The sequence below is a fragment of the Panthera pardus genome, unplaced genomic scaffold (genome assembly GCF_024362965.1).
Source record: "Panthera pardus isolate Hobbes unplaced genomic scaffold, ASM2436296v1 HiC_scaffold_3, whole genome shotgun sequence".
NCBI lineage: Eukaryota > Metazoa > Chordata > Mammalia > Carnivora > Felidae > Panthera > Panthera pardus.
Window position 1 is genome coordinate 12,183,678 of NW_026526876.1, and position 14,836 is coordinate 12,198,513.

General features: G+C 57.6%; 1 protein-coding gene across 1 annotated transcript; it reads left to right on the top strand.

Moving 5' to 3' along the window:
* The first annotated feature begins 11,575 nt into the window (after window positions 1-11,575).
* Window positions 11,576-14,744, top strand: GGT6 (gamma-glutamyltransferase 6). Its single transcript, XM_019413803.2, has 4 exons — window positions 11,576-12,085; window positions 12,647-12,831; window positions 12,922-13,035; window positions 13,292-14,744. The coding sequence occupies exons 1-4, from the start codon at window positions 11,943-11,945 to the stop codon at window positions 14,320-14,322; spliced, it is 1,473 nt and encodes a 490-aa protein (XP_019269348.2). The 5' UTR covers window positions 11,576-11,942; the 3' UTR covers window positions 14,323-14,744.
* Window positions 14,745-14,836: the final 92 nt, after the last annotated feature.

The window sequence follows — 14,836 nt, forward strand, 5'->3', positions numbered from 1 at the left end:
GAGAAGGACTGGTCTTGTCTCCGTGCTGACTGAGACTCCGGGACGGGACGGTAGGTGCCGAGGACTCCCGCATTCCAGAGTGGGGACACCCACCAAAGCCGGAGGTGCTTGAGAAGCAGTTTTGGGACCTGAGCCGACCACCCCACCTCGAGTCACAAAAGAGGTTGGAGAAGCTGAGAGCAATTAGAAATAATCAGAGATATCACTTCTCAGGAGAGAAGCGGTTTCAACCCCTCTCAAGAGGTGGGGGCGTCCTGTCCCCCCCCCAGCAGAGGGAAAGAGGTGGGGGCGTCCTGTCCCCCCCCAGCAGCGGGAAGGAGGGGGGGCGTCCTGTCCTCCCCCAGCAGAGGGAAAGGGGGGGGGCGTCCTGTCCTCCCCCAGCAGAGGGAAAGAGGGGGAGGGGTGTCCTGTTCCCCCCCCCAGCAGCGGGAAAGAGGGGGGGCGTCCTGTCCTCCCCCAGCAGCGGGAAAGAGGGGGGGCGTCCTGTCCTCCCCCAGCAGAGGGAAAGAGGGGGGGCGTCCTGTCCTCCCCCAGCAGAGGGAAAGAGGGGGGGCGTCCTGTCCCCCCCCCAGCAGCGGGAAAGGGGGGGGCGTCCTGTCCTCCCCCAGCAGAGGGAAAGAAGGGAGGCCGTCCTGTCCTCCCCCAGCAGAGGGAAGGGGGGGGGGGCGTCCTGTTCCCCCCCCAGCAACAGGAAAGGGGGGGGCGTCCTGTCCTCCCCCAGCAGAGGGAAAGAAGGGAGGGCGTCCTGTCCTCCCCCAGCAGAGGGAAAGGGGGGGGGGCGTCCTGTTCCCCCCCCAGCAGCGGGAAAGAGGGGTGGGCGTCTTGTCCTCCCCCAGCAGGGGTGGGCGTCTTGTCCTCCCCCAGCAGAGGGAAAGAGGGGGGGCGTCCTGTCCTCCCCCAGCAGAGGGAAAGAGGGGGGGCGTCCTGTCCCCCCCCAGCAGCGGGAAAGGGGGGGGGGCGTCCTGTCCTCCCCCAGCAGAGGGAAAGAAGGGAGGCCGTCCTGTCCTCCCCCAGCAGAGGGAAAGGGGGGGGGGCGTCCTGTTCCCCCCCCAGCAGCGGGAAAGGGGGGGGCGTCCTGTCCTCCCCCAGCAGAGGGAAAGAAGGGAGGCCGTCCTGTCCTCCCCCAGCAGAGGGAAAGGGGGGGGGCGTCCTGTTCCCCCCCCAGCAGCGGGAAAGGGGGAGGCGTCCTGTCCTCCCCCAGCAGAGGGAAAGAGGGGGGGACGTCCTGTCCCCCACCCCCCCACCCCGGCCAATGGAAAGCAGGTTCACCGGGATCCCTGAGTCAGTCAGTAAACCGTCCGCTGATACGGGAACGGGGGTAACTTAGAGAACACGGTACACTGGTCTCTGACCTGATCCTCAAAAGTCTAGGAGGGAGGACTTCCCCTTCTGCCCCAGGAATGGCGCCCTCCTGCCATGAGCAAGTACAAGTCAGGAGAAAAGACAGAAAACGTACTTTCTACAGGCAGCACAGACTGTGACCCCTGTGACCCCGGGACGGGAGGACGCGCAGTGTGAACGCCCTCGGCCCCGCGGCAGCGGGGCCCAAAAGCAGCCCACAGTCTCACTGAGCCAAGGCAACAGAGGCCACGTGCCCAGGAGGAAGGGGCCTCCGGAGACAGACGCAGCCGTCTGCAGGGGGGCTCCAGGAGGTTTGGGCCGAGACCTGACGGCTCACAGGTGAGAGGAAACCACCCAAGGCTAAGGAGAGAAGCACCACCAGGCAGCCGGGCCAAGCAACGTGTGGGGCTCACGCAGGGGCGGGGTTGTCCCCGCTTCCTCCGTTGGAGTGGAGAGACCTCACGATACGTCGAGCATGGGGAGAGTCTTCAGAAGGGGCATGTCCTTCAGCGTGAAAAGACAGACTCGAGAATGGCAGAAAATACTTGCAAGCCACGTGCCCAACAAGGGGCTAGTGCCCAGAATATATAAGGAACTCACAGCTCAGTATCAAAGAAGGAAATAACCCATAAAAGTGGACAGAGGACCTGAATAGACGTTTTCCCGAAGGAGACATGCAAATGGCCAATAGGTACATTGAAAGGTGCTCGACATCGCTGATTAGCCGAGAAATGCAAATCAAAACCACAACGAGCTCTCACCTTACACGTCTTGGGGACGTGAGGTAGGGGCGTCTGGGTGGCTCGGTCGGTTGAGTGTCTGACTGTTGATTTCAGCTCAGGTCGTGATCTCATGGTTCGTGGGATCGAGCCCCACATCAGGCTCTGAGCCCGAACAAAACCCATCATTCTTTTTAAAATTTTTTTTAACGTTTTTTTATCTTTGAGACAGAGAGAGACAGAGCATGAATGGGGAGGGTCAGAGAGAGAGGGAGACACAGAATCCGAAACAGGCTCCAGGCTCTGAGCTGTGAGCGCAGAGCCCGACGTGGGGCTCGAACTCACAGACTGCAAGATCATGACCTGAGCCGAAGTTGGACGCTTAACCGACTGAGCCACCCAGGCACCCCCCCCATCATTCTTTTTAAAAATAGAATGCAGCACTCAACAGCATAAAATTCAGAATATTCAGCTCTACTAGAAAATCACCAGACCTGGGGCCCCTGGGTGGCTCGCTCAGTTGAGTGTCTGACTTCGGTGAAGGTCATTTCGAGCCCCACGTCGGGCTTCAAGCTGACAGTGTGGAGCCAGCTTGGGATTCTCTCTCTCTCCCTCTCTCTGCCCCTCACCCACTTACTCTCTCTCTCTCAAAATAAATAAATAAACTTAAAAAAAAAAGACAAAAAAATCACCAGACTGACCCATACGTAGGAAAAAAACCAATTCCTAGAAACAGACCTGGAAACGCTGGGATGATGGAATCCGTAGATAAAGACTTTGCAACGGCTGTTTTAAATCTAACGGACATAACCGAGGAGGAGTTGGACGTGACGAGGGGAGAAATGGAAGACGTACCAAAGGGACCGAAGTGAAATTTCTGGAGCTGGAGAACACCACCCCTGAAATGAAAACACACCAGGTGGGGCGGGGACCAGATGAGATTTTCCTGGAGAACGGGTTGGTGGGTCTGAAGGAAATGCAGTGTAGCTACTGGAAATCAACCCGCAGAGAAAGGCCGTGGAGGAAGACGTCAACAGAGTCACCGCGGGCCGGGGGGTAGCACCAAGGGGCCCAGCATAGGCGTAGCTGCAGTCCCGGGAGGGGAGAAAGTCGGGGGACGACAATGGAAAATACGTCAATACATCACGGCTTAAAATTTTCCAAATGAGACGATGACGACCAACCCATAGATCCAAGAATCTCAACAAAATCCAAGCAGAGAAACAGAGAAAGTCACGCCAACCCACATCACAAATTGCTTTAAAAAAAAAGGAAAATCTCAAAAGAAGTCAAGGAGATGCCACCTGTAGCCAAGATGGAATGACAGAGACTGAATTGTCCCTCTTACCAAAATGATCTAAACACAGACATCAAGACACCTGGTGTCAGGTGACAAAGGACAGCGATCTCGGAAAGGCGGGGTCTTCCGCTGCCCCAGCTCATGCTTTGGGTTCCCACAAGACGTGAAATGGCACAGAGTCACCCCTATAGTGGTGACAGTAGGCTGCGGCAGTCACAGTGCAGTAGCACAAACCCTAAACAATCAGGGAAACAGCAAACAAAGAGCCGGAGTCGATAATCTAACAAGAGATACAAGTAGACTCATGAATGATATGAGTTTGACCCGGGAGAAGTCAGAAGAGGAAGTAAGGGGAGGAAGTCAAGCCTGAAATAAGCAGAAGAAAATCATCAATAGAAGAGCAGAATTTAATTAAGCGGAAAACAGAAACACAGTAAAGTCAATTATGCCAGAAATTAATCCGAAAGCCGATTCCTTGAAATGACCTATACAATGGGGGGAGAGAGGGAAACTCTAGGCAGACTGATGGGGGGAAAAACACAGGAATCATCAGGAGTGAAGCAGAGGCCATCTTACAGACCCTACAGACACGAGGATGATGAGGGGATACCGTGAACTGCTTCAGGCCAATAAACTTGACTAAGTGAAGTGCATAAATCCCTCAAAAACACAAAGCATCAAAACTCACTCAAAAAAGGATAGCTAACCCTTCTTACTAAGAAAGCTCCAGGCATAAATTACTGATGATTTCTACCAAACATTTCAGCAGGAAAGGTTAAAAGAAACATCTAAGAAATTAAGGAATCATTCATTCATTCATTTACTTACTTACTTACTTACTTACTTACTTTGGAGAGAGAGGATGCCATAAACAGGGGAGAGGGTCGGAGAGAGAGAGAGAATCTCAGGCAGTCTCCACCATCATCACATAGCCCCATGCAGGGCTCCATCCCACAACCCTGAGATCATGACCTGAGCCAGAATCAGGCGTTGGACACTCAACCAATGAGCCACTCAGGTGCCCCGAAATTAAGGAAAATTTTAAAAGAAAGCACCAGCTTCTGGCCTGTTTTTTCCTAATACTAAAAACAGATACGAACATTACAAGAAAAAAAACAAAACACAGAATAATATTCTCTATGCACATAGATGCCAAATCCTTTACAGAATTTGAGCCAATCAAATCCAGAAATACACAACAAGACAATGCACCGCGGTCGTCAGGGGTTTATGCCGGAATGCAAGCCTGGTTTAGCTTTTGAAAATTAATCAGTATAATCCAAATTAACAGCGCCAACCAGAAGAACTACAGGACGACGTCAACAGATACAGAAAAACCATTTGATAAAGCCCAACACCCAGGAATGATTAACGAGTTTTTAAAAACCTCTTGGTAAACTAGGAACTTCCTCAACCTTACAAAGCTCAGCCAAGACAAACCTAGAACTAACACCAGACTTGACCATAAAAGGCTGGATGTGTCTCTCCAAAGATTAGGGGAGAACAGACCAGGGCGTCCTGTCTCATCCCCTCCGTTGACAATTGTGCCAGGAGTCTTAGCCAGTTCAATAGACAAGGAAGAAAAGGCATATTGGATACGAAGTAAAATTCTGTTCACAAAACATGAGTGTCCAAGTCGAAAACGTTAAGCAGTCTGCAAAGAAACCTGGGTAACTAATAGACGAGCTTAGCGAGGTCTTCGGATGCAAGGAAGGGTCGATATAAAAAAATCAATTGAATTTCTTTACAACAGCAAGACCTGAGTAGGACACTGGGATTTTTTAAAATACCATTTGAAATAGCAGAAAACTTGCAGAAAAATAGCAGAAAAAATGCTCGAGGTTAGGCCCCCCCCCCCCCCCCCCCCCGCCCCGGGTGGCTCAGTCGGTTGAACGGTGGACTTCGGCTCAGGTCATGATCTCACGGCTTGTGAGTTCGAGCCCCGCGGCAGGCTCTGGGCTGACAGCTCAGAGCCCGGAGCCTGCTTCCGGTTCTGTGTCTCCCTCTCTCTCTGCCCCTCTCCCACTCTCACTCTGTCTCTCTTTCAAAAGTAAATGAACATTTAAAGATTTTTTTAAAAATTAAAACTGACGATACCAAGTGTTACCAAGTGGAATTCCCATTCCTTGCTGATGGGAATGCAAAACGGAGCAGTGACCTTGGAAGGTAGGGTGGTAGTTTCTTGAGTCGGCCATACGCTTGCCCTACGGCCCAGAAATCCCACTCTTAGATCCACCTAAGAGGAATGAAAACACGTGTCCGCACAAAGGCTTGCACACGATTGTTTGTAGAAGCTATAGTCACGATAATAAAATTTTGGAAACGAGGCCATCTCTACCAATGAACACATTGTAGTGTGTAGATGCAATGAACACTGCTCACCAATAAAAAATAAAAATGTTAATACATGCGACAACATGGGTGCTTCTCAAAGGCTTCTGCTAAGTGAAAGGACTCAGATAGGAATGATTGTATGTTGTATGATTCCATTGGGAATACACAAATCCCCAAAACAGGATTCCTTTGGTAAAGGCAAACCCGTGGGGATGGAGATTAGATCGGTGATTGCCGAGGGCCAGAGGCAAAAGGTGAGGCTGAGGGCCACAAGGAAACTTCCTGGTGACACAGATGTCCACCTTGATCGTGGTGGTGTTGGAAAACGGCCGTATAGGTCAAAATCGGTAAATTTTCCTTTATGTACACGACACCTCAACAAATCTGGTTTTAAAAATGGAACGCATGGCGGACTTGCGGCCAACGGTAGTTTTGAGAGCAAAGAGAAGACACTTCGCCGCATGGGAAGCTGGCACCCCGAAATCTCTGGGGGGAAGGGCCGGGCGCCTGCCTCCCGTGGACCAGGTGCGCGGAGACTGTCCACGCGCGCCCCCTGGCGGGAGGTGAGACCCTGACAGCCCAGCAGCCAGGCGGCAGCGGCCGGGGAGCGCGCGTGCTTCAGCCACCTGCCACCTGCCACCTGCCAAGGGGGTCGTGGTGCGGGCTGCCGGGTTTGGGAAGGGCTTCGAAAGAGCCCGACTTAAACAGATGAGTCAGCTTCATACACACGCCAAGCCCTGAGAGGCTCTGCGCCGGCCGAGGCGGAGTCCGGTGTCCGGTATCCGTCAGAAAACCTTTCTTGCCCCTCTCTCCGCCTCCTTCCCCTCCCCCCCTCCCTTCCCACCCTGGAGGAACAGTCTGGGGGTGAGCCGGCGAGCAAGTCTGAGAGGAGTGAAATCAGACACACACACACACACACACACACACACACACAGACACATCCGTCTGTCTCATGCACACGTGCACACACGCTGGTTTCCCTGTTGCACTGTCTACCCAAAACAGACAGAGAAGGTGCAAGGGAGGGGATTTTAACTCTGAGTGAACTTTTACGTTTTGTTTTGGGAGGACGTATGCTTTTTTTTTTTTTTTTTTTTTGCATTTTTCATTGTGGTTAAAACATAGCTAACAAAAAATGTCCCGTTTTAGCCATTTTTAAATGTACAATTCAGCAGCACCAAGCAGACTTAACATTGCTGGACACCCAACCCCAGGGACTTTGCATCATCTCTACCTGCAACCCCCCAGCCACGGACAGTGACTCCCCAGTACCCCTCCCCCGCCCTGGTAACCACTATTCTACCCTCTGTCTCCATGAATTGGACCAATGCATGGTTTTCCTTTTTTGTTTGTTTGTTTTATTAAAACAATTTTTTAAATGTATTTGTTTCTTTTGAAAGAGAGAGAGAGACAGAGTGCGAGTGAGGGAGGGGCAGAGGGAGAAGGAGACACAGAATGTGAAGCAGGCTCCAGGCTCTGAGCTGTCAGCACAGAGCCCGACGCGGGGCTCAAACTTGTGAAGTGTGAGATCATGACCTGAGCTGAAGTTGACGCTTAACCAACCAAGCCCCTCGGGAGCCCCTTGTGTGGTTTTCTTTTTTTTTTTTAATTTTTTTTTTAACGTTTATTTATTTTTGAGACAGGGAGAGACAGCTCATGAATGGGGGAGGATCAGAGAGGGGGAGACACAGAATCTGAAACAGGCTCCAGGCTCTGAGCTGTCAGCACGGAGCCCGACGCGGGGCTCGAACTCTCAGACCGTGAGATTATGACCTGAGCCGAAGTCGGCCACCCAACCCACTGAGCCACCCAGGCGCCCCCTTGTGTGGTTTTCTCAATTGCAGTTAAGAAATTAACCCCGAGGAGCCAGCGCGGCTGGGGGGTGTGGGCACACCAAAGGACAACAGCCCCTGGCCATCCCGGCCCCTCCCGGCCGCCAGCTTGTGAGGCGGTACCAGGCTCGCCTGATACACGTGTCTGTGAGGACATAATCCCGGCTGGCAGGTCTCTGGGGGGCCTGACTTGGTTGGCGTTTGACGGGGGTGGGGGGTGGGGGAGGGACACCAGGACTTCGGGCACCTTCACAAACTGCCGGGGTGTGATAAGCAGCGGGTATTGTGCTGAAGAAACTAATCTTACATTGTATGTTAACTAACTGGAATTTAAATTAAAGCTTTTAAGAGACAGAGAGGGTTGCCCCTTGCAAAAATCGCCAGCAGACGGCTAGGAAAGGCAGCCGTTCGCAACTGTTACTACACATCAAAACACCCGGGCAACTACAAAAAAACACTGATTAATCACCAACCTAAAGATTCCGGTTTGATTAGTTAACTGGTCTGCCCGGGTATTAGGCGTCGTTAAAGCTCACCAGCAGATTCTAATGTGCAGCTAAGGCTAAGAGCTCGAGCTGATGAGTCTCCAGTCCCGTACTGCAGCCCTAAAGCCGTCCGTGGAGGGGGAGGGGGGCGCTGGGGGGCCTTGCTGGGTGCGAATCCTCCAGACCATTTCTGCATTGTGAGACTGAGGCCCGAAAGCAGAGAGGAAGGACATTGCTTCCTGGACCCAATTCCCATGGGGCAGGGGCGGGGTCCCACACCCAAGCCGTTCTCCTGCCCCTCCACTCCTTTCTGACCCCATGTACCCGGAAAGAGTGTCAGAGTCCACGGGCTAAGGGTTCGGTCCTACAAGACTGCCACCCCCCCCACCCCGCCCCACCGGAGGGGCCAAGTGCAAGGCCGGGCTGTCGCTGTACTTCTGACTGACCGGCTATGGGTCAGAGGTCCCCTCGGCCCCCTCCTCGGGTCCTGCCGTCCGCTGGGGCGGCCTCCAGAACCCGGGGAAACGCCGCACTCCCTGCCTCACCAGCTTCTTGTAAAAGTTCCCTGAGCCCCGTCCTCTGGGGTTTTCCCGGAGGCTTCGCCGAACCGCACGGCTCATCGAGTCATTGGCCACCGGCGTCCGACCGGACCTCCCGCCCCTCGTGGGTCCCCAGAGGTCAGGGGGTGGGACTGGAGGGGCCAGCCTCTGGTCACGTGCGGCCTGCTCCTGGCCACGGCCCCCCCCCTTGGGTGGGGTCCAGATGCCACCTCATTAACAAACAAAAGGCATCTTGAGGGCTCTCTGGCATCGAGGAGATTCCAGAGGTTTTAGGAGCTCTGGGCGGGAACAGGATGACCAAACGTGTATTTCTTACTGTAAATCACACTATCCCGGGAAGGAACCCATGTTTCTGAAGGGGCTACCTCATACCAGGCACTGGCCAAGTGCTTTCAGTGTATTTCCTCGTTCAATTCACACCTCAGCTCTGGGAGGAGAGATGTCGTGACCCCTATTTTCAAGTGGAGTCAAGACTCCCAGCGGTCAAACCACTTGCCTGCGGTCACGTGGCAAGTCAGTGGCAGAGACCGGACTGGATGCAGGTCTCCTGAAGCCGACCCCACTCCCAGCCCCCACGGAAACAGCCTGTCAGCCCAGGGAGCCACCTGGCCTGACCGCCACCCATCGCCAGAGCCTGCCTAGCATGTAACTGGAGCTTGGCTGACAGGTGTCTCGGGGTGGGGTGGGGTGGGGGAGCCGGGGCAGTGCTGTCCAAGCCCAGAGCTTCTGGAGTGAGAAAGACCACATCAGGAAGGGTCCCGGGACCCAATCGGGGGAAGTGGGGGTCCCAAAGAGCTCATCGGGGCCTAGTTGTAAGCAGAAATGTCAGTTCCCGGGCTGAGGTGGAGCAGGACATGGGGGCCGCACAGGCTCGGACGGTTCCCCACTGCCCCTTCTTGGGCGGGACCCGTCTCCATTCTGAGATTATAACCTTCCCTGAGAAAGGAGAGCCGATGGTCTTTGTGAGCGCCCCACAGCCTTGGCAAAACTGAAAGGTGGCCTCCCTCTGCCGGTATCTCCATTTGGTTGGTTGGCTTTTTATTGGCCGGAGAAATCAGACGCCCCGGAAACCGGCTTCGAGTGAGCTGAGGCGAGGGAGTGGAGGCAGCCGCTGTGCCTGGTTCTTTGTAGATCGATGCTTCTCGGAGCATCGTCAAGGGATCACCTGGGCGTTCGGAAGGCAGATTCCTGGGCCCTACCCCAGACCCACAAGGTCAGAATCCCTGGGAGGGACCGGCAGTCTGATTTCACAAACCCCTTGGGTGACTCTGCAGCTCGCCAAAGGGAGAGAGCACTCCGCCTGCTGGTGAAAAGGCCCAGAGAAGGGGGGAGTGGCGGAGAACCGTGTGGGGTTGAAGGATGATTTCTACGGTGGTTGTTTTAATGTAAAAAACATTTGAGCTTTAAAAAAAAACTTTTGTGTTGAAATAAAACCTTCAGGAGCTTGGGGCGCTCTGGTGACTCAGTCAGTTAAACGTCCGACTCCTGGGGGCGCCTGGGTGGCTCAGTCGGTTAAGCGTCCGACTTCAGCTCAGGTCACGATCTTGCGGTCCGCGAGTTCGAGCCCCGCGTCGGGCTCTGGGCTGATGGCTCAGAGCCTGGAGCCTGCTTCCGATTCTGTGTCTCCCTCTCTCTCTGCCCCTCCCCCGTTCATGCTCTGTCTCTCTCTGTCTCAAAAATAAATAAACGTTAAAAAAAAAAATTAAAAAAAAAAAAAAAGTCCGACTCCTGATTTCCACTCGGGTCATGATCTCGCAGTGTGTGGGTTCAAACCCTGCCTCGGGCTCTGTGCTGACAGCTCAGAGCCTGAAGCCTGCTTCGGATTCTGTGTCTCCCTCTTTCTCTGCCCCTCCTCTGCTTGCACTCTGCCTTTCTCTTTCAAAAATAAATAAACATTAAAAAAAAAAAGAAATAAAATATGCTTCCAGAAAAATGCGTGTGTCCTGCATGGAGAACGGGATGCATTTCCCCCATCGGCACCGTTGGGTAAGCAGTTGAGATTAAGAGACGGATCGTCACCAACGTCCCAGATCCCAGCGGCCCCTGTCCTGCCTCTCCCAGTCACCGCCTGCCCTGTGGTGGTCACAGCTCCTTTTATGTGTTCCTGCCCTTTATGTCATGGAAGCAGATAGAACGTGCTCCTTCATGCCCGACTCTGGCCCGTGACCGTGTTTGTAAGATCCAACTGACCTATCGCATCCACCCGAAGAGCGTTCAGTCCTGTGGACACACGGCTCGCTCTACCCAGAGGGCGGGTGTGACACGTCCCAGCGTGGGACTGCTCCAGTGTCTACAGTCCTCATGCCTGTCTGTTGGAGTCTCTGTGGTCTTGACCCTGTTGAAACATCGAGAAGGAACCAGTGGGGAAGGTCCTGAAGCTGCAAGACAGAAAGAACCAGTGAGGAGGGGTTCTGGGGAAGCCGGAGGCAAGAGTGGGGTGCCTGGGGCCAGTGAGGGGGTCCTGGGGCCAGTCGGAGGGGTCAGGGGCCAGTGAGTTGGGGGTCCCGGGGAAGCCAGAGGCAAGAGTGGGGGGCCAGAACCAGAGGCAGGGCCTGGCTTTGCCACTGCAGAGGGGAGGAGAGAGCCCAGCGCAGGTGGGTTCACAGCTGGGGTGGCTATGAGGGGCTCCTGCCGTGGGCCTGGATTTGGGTCCGTGAGGTGGGAGGCAGGGTCACCCGCTTGGGCGCGTGGGAGGGTCAGGATGTGAGGCAGGGGAGATGGAGGTCTGAAGTGGTCACGGGAGACTGGTCAGCCCAGGTGACTTGAGAGCCGAGGCTGGGGTCCACCGCGCTCCCGCAGCACCTTCCGGGCCGTGCCAAGTTGCCCTGGAACAGGTGCTGGGGAACTCGGGGGCCGGGCCGCCGCCCCAAGAGGTCTGCGGTGCCACCTGCTGGGCAAGAGCCACATGACGCCCAGGGAGTCCCCTTCCCCGCCCCAGGGGCTCCTCCCCAGACAGAGAAATGCAGACCCCAGCAGAGGCCAGACATGTCCACACCGGGACCCGGTCACAGGCTGAGCCCTGACCCAAGCCACACCGAGTGCTGAACAGGCCAGGGGATCCCGTGGTTGCGTCCCCAGAAAGGCAGGGGTCGGCGGGGGTCCTGGGTCTCCTGGCTGCGGCTGTGGCTCCCCCCTCACAGAGCTGCTCCCCCTGACAGGCTCCCCAGCCGCGACAGCCCCCAGGCCCCGTGCCCTAGTGGAGCAGGCTCACACGCAGCCTCCCTGGCTCCGTGCCCTGCCCAGACCTGTTCTAGAAACACACCACCCTTCCCCACGGCTGCCTCCACCTCCCACCAGCCAAGCGCAGGCGAGGCCGGGACTCAGCTGGGAAGGCCGGCAGGCAGGAGGGCTGGGGTGGCCTCCGCGGGGCCATGGAACCCACAGCAGGGCCCGTGCTGTACCGACAGCTGCAGCTCTGGGATCCAAGCTTGGAGTCCGGGCAGGAGGAGGAGGAGGAGGAGGAGACCTCGGAGCTGGTCGTTCCTGATCCCCGGAGGCCCCAGGACTCCTCTAGGTGAGTCAGGGAGGGGTCTGGGCACCCGGCAACTCGGGCCTGAGGCTGGTAAGTCCCTCCCTCTGGAGCCCCTAAGGTGGGGGCAGGTGTCGGACCGCCCCACGCCTGGCTCGGCTCCAGGAACTTTCTGGGTGAACAGGGGAGGAGCGGAGCTGCGGCCCCAGACCTGGCCTCCGAAGGGACATCTGTACGAGGCCTGCCCGGCCAGCTGCTCTGCCAAGGGCTCCCAGCCCCCACTCCTGGTGCACCTGCCAGGCAGGTTGGAGCCGGGCCGCACCCAGCTAGGCCCTGCTCCCCACCCAGCCAAGCCCACCTGCGGCCTCCCTCCTGCCTCTCCAACCTCCTCCCCAGGGGCTCCCTCCCTAGCTGTCCTCGGTGTCCCCAAGCTCCTTCCAATCGCCGTGTCTCGTCCACGCCCTCTACCAGGAGGCCTTTCTCCTTGGCAAAACTGTAGTCCTCACGCAAGTAAGACCAAGTTTTGGGGAAACGTCCCCTGGGTCCTCTCGGGGCTCCTGGTGGCCCTCCCGCCCCGGTCCTGGCTCAGGACACCCCTCTCTGCAGGGACGAGGCCGGTGGGCTGCCCGGGGCCTGGGCCCGCCTGGTCGCGGCCCTGCTACTCCTGGCCGTTGGCTTCTCCCTGGCGGTCAGGCGGCTCCACGCCAGCAGCGGCTCTGCGGCTCCTCCTCCCAGCGGGCACTCCCACCACCCCGGCGTGTACCACCACGGGGGCGTCATCAGCCCTGCAGGTCAGAGCGGGGAGCCGCTGGGGGAGGGGGGACGGGCCGGGGTCACGGTCCCGGGACGGCCGCACCCCCGACGGTCTCCTCTTGCTGCAGCCACGTGCTCCCACCTGGGCCGAGAGCTGCTCGTCGCCGGGGGCAACGTTGTGGACGCCGGAGTGGGAGCTGCTTTGTGCCTGGCGGTGGTACACCCTCACGCCACGGGGCTAGGTCAGTGACCCACAGCCCCAGGTCTGCTCTTGGGCCCTGACCTCGGGGCTGCTTAGTGGCAGGACCTGGGACTCAGGCGGTAGCCCCAACCCTGGATCGTGGCCCCGGCTCCCACGTCCGTGTGGTCTTGACCCCCGTCTCCAGGCCTAGTGAGCAACTCCTGACCTCAGGCCGAGTCGGTGACCCTTCACCTGGGCTACCGAGTCCCCCTGACCCCCGTGCCCTGACTCCCGTGTGACCCCTTCATCTCCTCCAGGTGCCACGTTCTGGGGCCTCTTCCACAATAGCACCTCGGGCAGTTCCACTGCCCTGACGCCAGGTCCGGCCCGGACGCTGGCCCCCGGCCTGGGGCTGCCGTCCGCTCTGCCGGCCCTGCGCCTGCTGCACGCACACTTCGGCCGCCTGCCCTGGTCACGCCTGCTGGTGGGCCCGGCCACGCTGGCTCAAGACGGCTTCCTGGTGGATACAGCCCTGGCCGGGGCCCTGGCCGCCCGGAGCACGGAGGGCCTCTGTCCACTGCTCTGCCACGCCGACGGGACCCCGCTGGGCCCCGGGGCCCGCGCCACCAACCCCAAACTGGCCGCCGTGCTACGCGGGGCGGCACTGGCCCCCACCCCAGACCTTGCCGGGGACGCCCTGCTGAGTCTGCTGGCCAGAGACCTGGGGCTGCGGGGACCCTCGCCTGGGCCCGGGCCCACCCTGGAGCCAGCCCTGCAGCTACCTATGCCCCAGGGCATCCTGTCCACCACCCCCAGCCCCTCAGCTGGCCCAGAACTGCTGGCGAGGGTGGAGGCGGCCTTGCGCTCTGGAGGGCCCAGCCCTGACCCCTGCCTGTTAGTCCCACGAGCTCCCGTGACCCCCGGGAGCGGCGTCCTGGCCACCATAGACAGCAGCGGCTCTGTGCTCCTCCTCACCTCCTCACTCAACAGCTCCTTTGGCTCTGGACATCTGTCCCCAAGCACCGGGGTTCTGCTGAGCGACCTGGTGGCCGAGTCTGCAAGTGGGGGCTGGGCTTGCCCCCTCGTCCTCCACGGTGGTTCTGATGACACAGAGGCTGATGTGTTGGGGCTGGTGGCTTCAGGAAACCCCGTAGTGGCCAGAGTCACGACTCGTGCCCTGCTCAGTCGCCTGGCGGGGCCCCAAGCCCAGGCCCAGCAGCAGCAGCAGGGACCAACACAGAGCCCTAGCATTTGTGGTCAAGGGACCCTGCTCCAGGTAGCTGCTCACGCAGAGCATGCTCACGTCTCCAGTGTCCCCAGGGGCTGCTGCACCTTCCAGGGCTTCTAAGTGTGGGGCAGTGGCCAGCAGGGCGTGGACCGGGTGGGGGGTCTCCAGCCTGGACGCAGGGACAGAGCAGGCCCAGCAGTGATGAAGTGCATACAGAGCACACTGCCAGCTCAGGCCCACAACCTCTGGCCTGGATTGGAGTTAGTCAGTTACCTGGACTGGAGTTCTGGCTTTTTTTTTTTCAGTTAAGGAACCCAAGGACAATGAGGAAAGAGCCCCAGGCCCCGGGGCCAACCCTGAGTTCAGATCCAGCCCTGAGAAGGACAGGTAGAAAGACGCCAAGCCCCTGTCTTGGCTCCAGTCCCCACGGGCAAGGCTGGCAGAGCCCGGGGTACTGCTGGCCTCTCTGTCCTTCCCTTCAGGCCACCCTCTGCTGATCTGTGTCAACGGGGCTGGAAACAAAATAAAGATCAAGTCTCCTGGATGCCTTGTGCCATTCCTGTTCTTAGTTTCCCATCAGCCTGTGAAGTGTTCGGTGTGGCGGCTTCCCCCTTGGGCAGCACAGCTGACCTGC

What these genes read in the sequence shown, in the direction of transcription:
- GGT6 (XM_019413803.2), top strand. Translation starts at nt 11,943, where the DNA reads ATGGAACCCACAGCAGGGCCCGTGCTGTACCGACAGCTGCAGCTCTGG. An exon ending in AGGCCCCAGGACTCCTCTAG is followed by an intron (nt 12,086 to 12,646) that starts GTGAGTCAGGGA and finishes CCCTCTCTGCAG; the next exon opens with GGACGAGGCCGGTGGGCTGC. An exon ending in GGGCGTCATCAGCCCTGCAG is followed by an intron (nt 12,832 to 12,921) that starts GTCAGAGCGGGG and finishes CTCTTGCTGCAG; the next exon opens with CCACGTGCTCCCACCTGGGC.